A 12,138-nucleotide genomic window follows, 5' to 3' on the forward strand; every position below is an offset into this window, starting at 1 on the left:
TAGATAGATAGATAGATAGATAGATAGATAGAATTTGAACCCAACATAGTAGGCATTTTAACACCCCTTCATTAAATAAGAGAATGAAAGTTCAGAGTGATCACACATACCCAGTATTTTAGAGGTAGAATTCAAATCTAGGTCAAGGCTGACAGCCCTCCTGACACCTTCTGCATTGTGATCTATGCGGAAATAGGTGCCAGCAAGCAAATTGGCTGGCAGGCTACAGCCTGCCTCCTAGACTGGGTTTTCATCTCTAAGGAAGTTGTTTATACAGCCCCTCTCACAGGGACATTGTTCAAGTCTGCAATAATCACCCTACTAGTGACACTCATTCACTTATTTTAGTCGCCTTCTGAAGGTCCGTTTACAGTTCTCTTTCATGAATCCTCACATTGTGGGCAGTTTATTATGCAAATGAGGCTTGAAAGCTTTTCCTGCTCTTGGCTGAAATGTGTTTCAAAAGATAAGATGGTCCTTTTTTCCCCCTACAAGCCAGAATTCATTGCTCTACAAGACAATAGAAGCAGAAAAGCTGTCCTTGGCAGCATGGAAGTGTGAGATTCACAGAAGCTGAATGTCTGTGCTAGTGGTCTGGCAGAGGGATCCTGTTTTCTTCCTCATCAGGGAAGTCTTTCTTTCCTAAGAAGTCTTTTGTGAAGATAGAATGGTAAGGCCCATGTCAGAGACTGAGAAGAGACTGGTCCCAGCTACAGATATGCTGGACAACATCTCCTTGTTCAAGAATGCTTAAGTTTCTCTTAACAAGAACAACTCTGCATTCTTTAAGCTTACAAAGTACTTTCAGATGTATTTCTAATTACTTAGAGATTTCTGAAACTCCTTTATCACTGTACTAAGCCCTAAAGCCATTTTAAAAACTTGCATGATTTTCTTGTCTAACACTGTGAACAATTCCTACAGATACTCTCCTTCCTCCCTTCTTGTCTCTCCCTCTATTTTTCCTCTCCCAACTTCATTTTTAAATTTGTTCATTTTTATTCACTTTACATCTCAACCACAGCCCCCTTCCCCTTTTCTTCCCAGCCATATCCTTACAAGTTTTTCCTCCTATGCTTCCTTATCTTGAGAAAAGGGATTTCCCCCTTGAGTATCCCCTCACCCTGGGACATCTAATCCCAGCAGGACTAGACACATCCTTTCCCACTGAGGCCCAACCTGGCAGTATAGGTAGCAACCTAATGGTAGCAAACAGAGACTGAGATAGCCACCGGTTAAGTTAGGTTACCCACATGAAGTCTAAGTGGCACATTTGCTACAAATGTGTAGGGGGTCTAGGTCTAACTCCTGAAAGCTCCTTGGCTCTGTGAACCTTCATAGTCCAAGATAATTGACTCTATGAGAATTCTTTGTTCACTTCTATACCCAAGTCTTCCACAATACTCCCTAGCCTCAGCCTAATGTTTGGCTGTGGGACTTACATCTGCCTTTATCCACTGGTGGGTGAAACCTCTCAGGAGACAATTGTATTAGGTTCCTCTCTGAAAGCACAGCAGAATATCAATAGTATGGGATTGGCTTTCAAATTGGATGGGTCTCAAGTTGGAGCAGTCATTGGTTGGCTGTTCCCCGGTCTCTCTTCCATGTTTATCTCTACATAACTTGTAGGCAAGACAATATTTGGGTTGAAGGCTTTGTGGGTTGATTGATGTCCCCCTCCCTGCTCTAAAAGTCCTGCCTGGCTACAGGATGTTGTTACTTCAGTCTCTATATCTTTATGCAGTAGTAGGCTCACCCCATAGACTTCCTGTATCATTCCCACTTACAGTCCTCCAGATAGTCACCAAGTGATTCCCCATTCCATAAATTTCATTCTCACTCACAGTTCTCTCCCATTACCCCCTCTGCCCACACCTGATCCTCATCCCCATTCCCTTCCTTTCCTACCCAGTTCCCTCTCTCTAGCCACCTCAGATGACTATTTACTTTCCCCCTTCTGAGTGCCATTTGTGCATCCTCCCATGGAACTTCCTTATTACCCAGTTTCTTTGGGATTGTGCATGATAGCATGGCTTTCCTGTACTTTATGGCTAATGTCCACTTATAAGTGAATGGATAGCATATGTGTCTTTCTGGTTTTGGGTTCCCTCACTCAGGATAATACTCTCAAGTCCCATCCACTTGCCTGCAAAATTCTTGATGCGTTAATTTTTAAAAGCCGAATAGTTTTCCACTGTGAAGATTTACCACATTTTCTTTATCCATTCTACAGTTGAGGGATATCTAGGTTGATTCCAGTTTCTGGCTATTTTGAATAAATCTGCTATGAACATAGATGACCAAGTAACCCTATGGTATAGTAGAGCATCTGTTGGGTATATGCTCAGGAGTGGTATAGCTGGGTCTTGAGGCAGAACTATTCCCAGTGTTTTGAAAAATCAACAAATTTGTTTCTAGAGTGGTTGTATAAGTTTGCACTTCCACCAACACTAGAGGAATGTACTCCTTTTTCCACATTCTCAGCAGTATGTACTTGAGGTTTTGTTCTTAGTCATTCTGTTAGGTGTAAGATGGAATTTAGGGTGATTTTTATTTGTATTTCCATGATAACTAAGAACATTGAACATTACTTCAAGTGTTTGTTAGCCATTAGAAATTCTTCTGTTGAGAATTCTTTGTTTAGCTCTGTACCCCATTTTTTCATTGTGTTATTTGGATTGTTGGTGTCTAATAGCTTGAATTCTTATTAAATTTTATATTAGTCCTCTGTCAGATGTAGGTTTGATAAATATTCTTTCCCAATCTGTAGGTTGCCATTTATTTTTTTATTGAAGAGCAATCCCCAGTTTTATTCAGCCTCTTCACTAATGTTGGCCTTGGTTCTCTTGTCTAAAAAAACACTCATCTTTTCCACTGGATGAAAAATTTCTGCCAACAAGATCCTGGACTTTTTTCAGCTAAGTAAATGTCGATTCTAATGTTGGTCCTTTCCTGTAACCAAACCCTATAGCCCTCTTGGGACTAAACAGAGCTCTTCATTCTCAGAGATCAGGAAGGCCACAGAAGTTACAGAAGAATATATATATATAGGGGATATATTATTATAGTTATTAATCTATTTACATTCTTCTTCATGTAGTTCCCCAGCTAGACCATTTATTGAAAATGCTGTCTCTTCTCCAGTGAGTAATTTTGGGTTTCTTTGTTAAAAAAAATCAGGCATCTGTAGATGTGTGAAGTTATATCTATGTCTGAATAAAAGAATTAAACGGGTAAGAGGATGAGAAAGAAGGTTTCCAGGGGGAATATGGAAAGGCATAATTAATTTAAAGGCCTTTTAAAAGCCACATGGGAGTCTATTGTTTTGGAGGCTTCCTAAAATACATATAAGAGATTTAAATGTTACCATACAATAGGAGAGACAATACCGCCACGTCATATGCTACAGAGTAAAATTCTTAGTGCCAAGAATGAGTTACTGTTAGCTGAATTATTGGCCCAGTTCCATAAATCCTCCCAATGAACAAGTCTCCACAGCAGGACTGTAAGGCCCTATGGATGAACACACCACTTGGTTATGTCATTGAACATGAAGAGATCAAGCTGAGGCACAACTAGAAACTTTGTACTTACTGAAAGTGCTCCTAGTGCTGGAAGACACTATACACACTCCTGGAAATGTCATTGTCATCCTCAATCAGCCATGAACTCTGTGGCCTTTAACAGCAACCTGCCTCATGATCTAATGGTGCAGGTATGGCACAAATATTATGAGAATAATCAACTACCTTTTTATTTAATTTAAATCTCACTGCCTGAGATGAAATCTACACCTGACTCTTTTAGTAAGGGTAATTACCTGAGTCTAGATAGATTATGGGCCTCAGGGTAAAACCTATTGCCATTCTAATAAATAAATATAACAATAAAATGACTCCTGGTGACATACTGTATGCCTATTGATCAGAACACTGTTCGTTCGTCCTTCATCTTCTCAGAGTAGATAAGAATTAACACAAAAATTCACATCTGAACAATCTGCAAAAAGTGAGAGACTTTTGAGCATTCAATCATGAATAAAATGCATTTATCATGCCCCTCCCCTAAAAGTTCAGAGGTTTACATGGAAGAGGCAGGAAAAAGCCAAAAACCAAATGGTAGATGTCTCCAAGTAACCAATATTTTCAGGACACAACAGAGCAGATGCATACATGAACTCAGAAAGATGTGGCAGCATTCACAAGAGCTGCACGAATTTAAGGCAGAAAAAAAAAATCTCAAAATGGAGAAGGGAAAGTGGGCAAAAGTTCACACTCTCAGTCAAGAAGCTGTTTGTAATTGATAACTGCTGAGAGAGGGACAATTGTTTTCTCCATTGGTGTGACATTGGGTATATTAGTGAGACTCTAAGGGAGACTCCTATTCTATAATAGATAATTAACACAAAATGTTCTCCGTGTGTGTGTGTGTGTGTGTGTGTGTGTGTGTGTGTGTGTGTGTGTGTGTGTGTGTTTGTGTATATATGTGTGTCTTTGTTACCATTAGATTGATGTTTTGGAGTTTGCTTTGTTCAGTTCTTTTGTTTTGTTTTGTTTTGAGAGCATGACGTTGGCTGGTAGTGAGAGGAGAAGATCTGGAAATCATTGGCAAAAGAATATGATCAAAATATATTGCATGAAAAAGTTAAAAATAATGAATAAAGTATAATAAAATGCAAAAATAAAATCACTTCCACTGTTCTCCAGTCTGAGAACAAAATTCAGGACAAGAAGACCTTGGCAAAAATATTGTAACACTTCAACAGAAGAAATACCAATGAAGAACTATTTCCTTGGACAGAAATGATTTTTAGCTCCCAGTCATTCTGGACACAAGTCCCGATCTGTAATTCTGGGAGTTTGCTCTGTTCTCTAGCCGTAAAATACAGGATCCTCTGACAGAGTGATTCCAAAGTGCACTAGACACATTCATTGTTTCAGAATAACAACTAGTTTCCTAAAAAAAAAAGTGATCAGGGTTAAGTGCATTATGTTGACCATCTTGCATATGAACTTGAAAAGTATTTAAAGGTGATGAATGTATATGATTCTTTATTTGGGCAGAAGACCATGCCTTAATATTTAAAGTTTAGATAATCCATATTACAATCATGGGTAATATAATTTTATTACTAGCATCAATTAGTTATTAAACTTTATTGGTCATCAAAACGCAAATACTCATATTTTCTAACATGTTTAAAAAGAGTAACAATGCAAGTATACTTAAACAGAGGGATTGTAAGAGACTCAATCCACTTACATAAAATGCTATGTTGATGTACATCACTCTACAGATGTAGCTGTCCATCCTCTCCCTGAGAAGACCAGTTAGAATCATTAGTCATTGCCACTGCTTTGGTTCAAATGACTGTCACCATTTGCTATAATATCCCAAAGTAGGATGATGTTGGCAACGGGACATGCCTCATGGCAAGTCATAGAATGCTTGCAGTCATGAAGAAAAAAGAAATGTCATTTTGGCATCAGTCTGCTGCCACTCTGCCCATGGTCAGAGTGATTGACATGAGCATGTACACTTTAGGGGACAGGGTTGTCAGACATGGGCTTCTTTTTTGCACAAATAGTTTCACATCTCCGTTTCTCTGTTAACTTTCTTCTTGCTTTTTCTGTTTCATTCTTTATCTTCTTGTTTCTTAGAGAAAGGACATTTGAGGTTGTTAATAGGATTGGACAAAAATAAGCGAGATGATGTCTTATCATTTTAAATTTTACTTAGGTTCAAAACTTTTACAAAATCAAAGGTATATGAGATGCTATGAGATAAGACTCCAAACACTGACACAGTGATTATTGAGTATCTGGTGACTGAGACAGTATCTCTGATCAAGGCCATGATTGTGAATCAAATGTCATTTTAGAGCTTCCAAATCCTTACCACCCTGTGATCAGAATCAATTAGAAGATAGATAAAGACAAAGGGAACTTCGATCCATGGTACAAGGTTGGGCTTTGTGTCACTGTAGTTTCTATAGGCACCTATATGTGGATTTAACTGAGATTCGCTCAGAAAATAAATTGATCCCACAAATTAGTTGTCTTGTCACAAGCTTGCCATATGTCTTGTAAATACAAGGTGAGCATGAGATGCCGTATCCATGTGTTCTTCCCTCCTTCTCCAGTGCAGCCTTGAAGTCATGGACAAAAGATAGGATAGACTTGTATCCAAATGTTCATGGCTAGTCTCTCTCCCTGTGCCTGTGATTTTGGATTAGACTCTAATTATTCCATTCATTGTGCTTTTCTTTTTATCTTTTAATGCACTGGGCAGTCAGCCTCGCCCTCAGCACATAGAAATGGGCTGCATGTCAGAGGTCCATCTGCTTCTAATAGTTTGCCACATGATTTCTTCCATTTCGTCGTAACAATGCTGCCAGAATGCTGGGAGTTGATTTGATAGTGCCAACTACCCCTGAGAACAGGTGGGCTGTCTGATTCTGGTTGCATCTTAAATTCTGATTCTTAATCTGAGTAATTAAGTAAAGCATCTAGACTTTGAAATTTTGAATGATTTAATAGGTCATTAGGTGGTTACTATATACTGTATAGCTTTTTGTTTGATATTAGAATTACTGTTTTTAAGTATTAATTTCAAATGCAAATGTAGAGAGTATCTAATAAATAGTTTTTAAAAGATAAAAAAGAAATGTGATGAGGAGATCAGGTACATGTGGACTCTGGACATAGAGGCTGGTTGCTGCTCACTTTGTCCCTTCATGTGTTTCTATCATATGATAAAATGTAATTAATCCAGAGATTAAAAAATATTAATTTATTTTTATTTTACATGTTTGATTGTTTGCCTGCATGTAGTTATGAATACCATATACATAACAAAGAAAACTTTGTTTTTTAAAGACAGTTTTTTTTACAACTTTATTTTACAAAGCAAAGATAAATGTACAGATTTTAAACATGTCTTGCTTAAAATTATACCATTTTTTGTCAGTAATTTTTTTAAAGACAGTTTTAACAGGTATCACTGACCAGCTTGAAACCCATTGTATAAATCAACGTGGACTCGAACTCACAGAAATTCACCTTTCTCCGCCTTTTTACCGCTGGAATAAAGGCATGCACCACCATATTAGACTTACATTATAGTTTTCTCAAGCACCCCTAGATTTAAATAATTGATGTATGTTGATCTCCTGTGGTATGGTGCTCAGGGTGTCCTAACTTTGTACAGAGAAACTTCTTCAGGCTGATGCCAGAGTTTGACAAAGTGTTGGTAATAATGGCCAGCTTCCTAGCTATTTGTTCTGACAAGATGTTGGAGATCATTTTGGACTATTTTTGTATCGAAAATTAAGCATTCACCCAAGCATCTCTGGTTGTTATAATGATGTTTATTGCTTCTGGTCTTTAGGCCTTTCCAGTGTTTAGAGCTGCATGGCATGCAAATTTTAAAAGATCAAATACAACAAGAATTCATTACATTTTACTGTGCCTCATCAACTTTTAATTCCTTTTTTTCTCTTGTGCCAAACATCCCTAATTCTCCATATTATCAACAATTGTTTTCTTTTTCCTTTATTAAGATAAAATAGCTATGTATGAATAATACTGTGGCAAATATAACTAGCTAAATTTTAAAGTATATCCCCAATACTGACTAAATTTCAAGGTATATCCCCAATGCTGACTAAATTTTAAGGTATACTCCCAGTTTTGTTTTCTCTTAGAGTGTTTCTCCTGTCCCAGTTACTTTCCTGGTCATTGACAAAATGTATCTGAAGAAAGGAAAGGTTTATTTATCAGTGCATTATGGGAGGGAAGTCAAGACTTCAGGAACATGAGAGGGATGGTCACACTGTGTCTGCACTCAGACAAAAGCAAAGGACATATGTTACCTTCCTGTTCCCTTCTTCCTTTGGTATAGCTCAGGACCCCTAGCCAGGTAACAGTTTTCCCTCAGTGGGACAATTTAGTGACCACGTTTTAATCTCATTTGTAGATTCTAGAATTTTGTAGACATAAAACTTCAACTATGCACACAATGTGTTACATTTTTATATCTATGTATATGTGACAGGAAAGCAGAGGAAAACAAGGGTAAAGGGTTGCAATTAGTGGAAGGGCCTCAGAAAGGGAGGTGCAAATGGGAAAGTATAATGGGAGATAGCCAAAGTGAATGATATAACTTCTACTTGAAACCCAAAATTATATAGCATATATACACTAATGAATGTGCATGAGTGTGTGTGTGTGTGTGTGTGTGTGTGTGTGTGCACGTGTGTGTGTTTATGAACCTCAGATACCAAGAGTTGACTAACTTGTTTTACAGGTAGAATGTCTCTTTGACCTAAAACCCACCAATTAGGCCAGTGAGATCCAGAAATTTTTTTCTTTTTTTCTTTTTTTCTTTTCTTTTTTTCTTTTCTTTTTTTTTTTTTTTTTTTTTTTTTTTTTTTTTTTTTTTGCTTGCCAGCCAGGCTGAGCCTGAGTTTGGGAGAGAGAATGGGCCCTTGTGTTTGCAAGGCAAGCACTTTCCCCTAAGCTATTTCCCCAGGCCTAGTTTTTCTTTTATTTAAAAATAAAATAGAGTGGTGTAGCATCTGTCTTAGAAGATGGTAGCTGTGAACTGAAGTTCCTAGGGAAAAATACACTACAGGGCTGATGGGCTAATTAGAACCTCTGTGCTTATTGGTACAGAACCAAATTAACTTGGCCTATCTTTATCTGATTAACACTATTTGTTGCTTACCTTTGTGTTCAACTTAACAGTCTTATGATGATAAGTTTAATATTCTTTTGGAATATACAAACAAATCCCTAACACAAAGGTTAAAATGCCATCAGATAGACTCCAAGTCTTTTTTTTTTTTTTTTTGAAAGACATCAACTCTTTTATTTTTGACAATAACTGGTAATTTATACACTATTATCTGACTATTAAGATTTATTAAGTCTGGAAAACTGGCTCAAAAGTGCATGTTGCTTTTATACTGCTGGGTTCCAGCACCCAGTGTTGGGTGGCTTATAATCACCTGTAATTATAGTTCCAAAGAATCTGATTCCCTCCTTTGGCCTTCTCAGGCACCCATATGCATGTGTGTGTGTGTGTGTGTGTATGAGTGTGTGTGTGTGTGCACACACACGCTCGCGCGCGCACACACACACACACACACACACACACACACATACACAACTACAAAAATAAAACTCCATCTAATTGCTGTGAATTCCCCTGTGTGTGTACAAGTCCGTTAATTATTTCACTGTCTGTCTGAAGCACTAAGAGCACTAAATCCAATGCTCGGCACCATGCTTCAATCTTTGGTGTAACAGCATCATAGACTCTTTGAACTAGCTCCAGGTTATGGGAAATGCCTGAATGAAAAAGTCCACTACTTAGTTTACTATATTCACTCAAGATATAAGATGAAGGAGAGCCAGAGTCTGTGGCATTTTGTACATGATGTTGAATGAATGTGCTAGCTTCCACTGCTGATGGGTGAGTGGCAGTGTTGCACATGACAGCTGACAAGAATTCATGCCATCCACCTGCCAGGCACTTCAGCACAGTAGGTCTGTAGACTGACAGAGATGAAGCCATCCAAGAGGAAGAATTAGGAAGCCATCCTGAACAAGCATGGTTTCCTTTATTCGAAGATTGCTCAGCAAGAATTTGAAGATGGCTAAGACATAAAAACTCAACAGCACCACCTCCAAGGAAGACCTTCTCCTCTTTTAGGGCATGATATAAACGATACACACAGGACCAGAACTTGTCCTCCTTGGTTTCCATTTGAGCACTTGCTGGACTAGTGAGTACTGCTGTAATCAGATTAATTCTTTCTGCTGTTAACAAGACTGCCGTTCTGTTGCTCCTGTCTGTATCATGAGGACTCGTCCAGAAGGTCACAAAGACCCCACTGCCCACACAGTCTTTGTTCACTTGTGTAACATAGGACACTGGCAGTGCTCTTGTGGCTTCTGCAAACGCCTGCAGCACACGGCCATTCACGGACCCAATTACCAGCTGCTTACTGTGCATGAATTTTTCAGTCAAGTGTTCAGATACACTCCCTTGTACCAAGATGAGGTTCACATTGAACTGAATTAACACCTCTAACACACGATTTGTCCACAGTTCTTCTGCACTGTCTTCTGAAAGCTGCCCACTATCTAACTTAATCTTAACATTTACAGACTTATTAAATCCCAGGTTGTGGTAACTCTCTGTGAGGTCACCCTCAATGAGAATCACCCGGAAAGGCTGATCCTGCAATTCCTTGATCAGAGCAATGCTAGATTTGGTTACAGAAGTGACATATCCTAGACACACACAGGAAAAAGTTTCAGGTAAACCTGGGAGACAGCAAGTGAGGAGTCTTGAAACATCAAACATAAAGGGTGCCACACAGTTGGCTTGCTGCAGACCCAGAGTCTGCCACTGCAGTCTTACTGCTGCTTTGGCCAATGCCATGCTGCTGTGATCTCCATGGCTCAAGCCAGCTGCTAACTCCCCCAAATCATTACATCTGAGTATTTTTGGAGTTGAACCAAGTTGTTCTAGAAATCCTTCAGGTCTGCTTGTCCAGAGGCTATTATCTGTTCTAGTAAAATGCCTACTGTGAGTTAGTGCTGATTTTCTGAAGACGGAATCTGCATATACATTGTTTTTCAGAACTTGTGATGTGTTTTTTTCTGTTTCAACTTTACTTTGAGATCTGAAGAATTTGGGTGATTTAGCATGTCTCCCAGAAAGACTGTAAGTGGACCATAACTGAGATGCAGCATCGTTGAAATCATGCTTTTCCTGTAACCCAGGACCTGAAGGAACCTGTAGAAAAGGACACAGATTGACATCAACTGTTTCAAGTTTGTAAACTGTACTTGTGTTGTCCGTGTAGTCAAATACATTGTGTATGGGTACTTGAAGGAAAACTACTGCTTTAATGCAAGAGTTCAAGCCTTCTGACATTACTGACACTATTACTGTGGTGGGAATCCCCAGATGGAGACAATCTTCAACAGCCCTGCTCCATGCACCAACAAGAAACAAAAGAGTACTGGTTCCAATTTTGTATGTGCCATTCTGTGCTTGAACTGCTTCATTGAGAAGGTACCCCGCTGCACAGGTTAAATCCAATCCTTCAAGAAGCCTTACTGTTGAGCTGATTAACACACTTTCATGACACTCCGCATCTGTAATGAACTTGGTGGCTTTTACTGGACCTAGGAAACTTCTTCCTGTTTGTGCAAATGATGAAAGTTGTTGAAGTCCCACATGCCTTCTTCTGTTTATGACCCTGTAAGCCATCTCCATGAAAAATTATCTATTTCCCCAGGAGCCTAAGGAGATTGCAGGATTACAACCTGAGTGTCTGCGAGGTGAGGTGGCGGCTTTGGGGAAGCACCATGTTTTACTCAGCACACTGGGAAGAGAATGCTTTGCACTCTTCCATCCCCGGAGAGGGCCCATGCTGTCCTCTGTCAGGGGCTGGCGTTCCAGCCCGCGAGGACGCCCCCACCCACGCCTCGGGCTCCATGCTGCCGCCTGCCCTCGGGCGGCTCTGAGGCCGGAAGGTCGCAGGACAGTTGGCCCGGTGTGACTCGGAGTCTTTGTAGAGAATCCTCATTAATTTAACCACTCTACTAGATGCTTCCACCAATGTACCTTAGAAGCCTTTAATTTATTAATTTCTTTGTTTTATAGACATTGTATAAATATGACATAAATATAAATAAAGTGTAAAAAACTTCATTAAATTCTTCTTGCCAGATCAAAACACAGTATTTGGGAAAAACTGAATCTGTGTTCCCAAACCATGGACATTCATATTTGACTCTAGAATAAACTCTCTCTTATTGTACTTTAGGTAAGGGTTGTGTTTTCACATCAGCATGCTGCAGATGAAATGTGAAGGCATGTTCAATACCATAACAACATCTGTCAGTTAGTCAACTGTATCTACTACCATGAGGACTTTGCCACAAGCATCTGAGATAAAACAAGGAAAAGAGGCTACCATCTGTTCTCTGCCTTGAGTAAACAGGATGTGGCACTCAGTCAAGGACTTTCACCAAATGTCCATCCTCTTTACAAAGCTGATCTAACAGCATGGTCAGGGTGCTGGCTCCAGAGTCTAAGCTAGTAGGACCTGCCCTG

At 39.2% G+C, this 12,138-nt stretch overlaps 1 protein-coding gene across 1 annotated transcript; it reads right to left on the reverse strand.

The window, feature by feature from the left end:
- Positions 1-9,171: 9,171 nt before the first annotated feature.
- LOC308430944 (chaperonin-containing T-complex member BBS12-like) lies at positions 9,172-11,295 on the reverse strand (the record flags this gene model as incomplete). Its single annotated transcript, XM_080930216.1, has 1 exon — positions 9,172-11,295. One exon carries the CDS (start codon positions 11,293-11,295, stop codon positions 9,172-9,174), a length of 2,124 nt encoding a protein of 707 aa, XP_080786342.1.
- Between the last annotated feature and the right edge of the window lie 843 nt (positions 11,296-12,138).

This window comes from Micromys minutus, assembly GCF_963924665.1.
Source record: "Micromys minutus genome assembly, chromosome: 16".
NCBI lineage: Eukaryota > Metazoa > Chordata > Mammalia > Rodentia > Muridae > Micromys > Micromys minutus.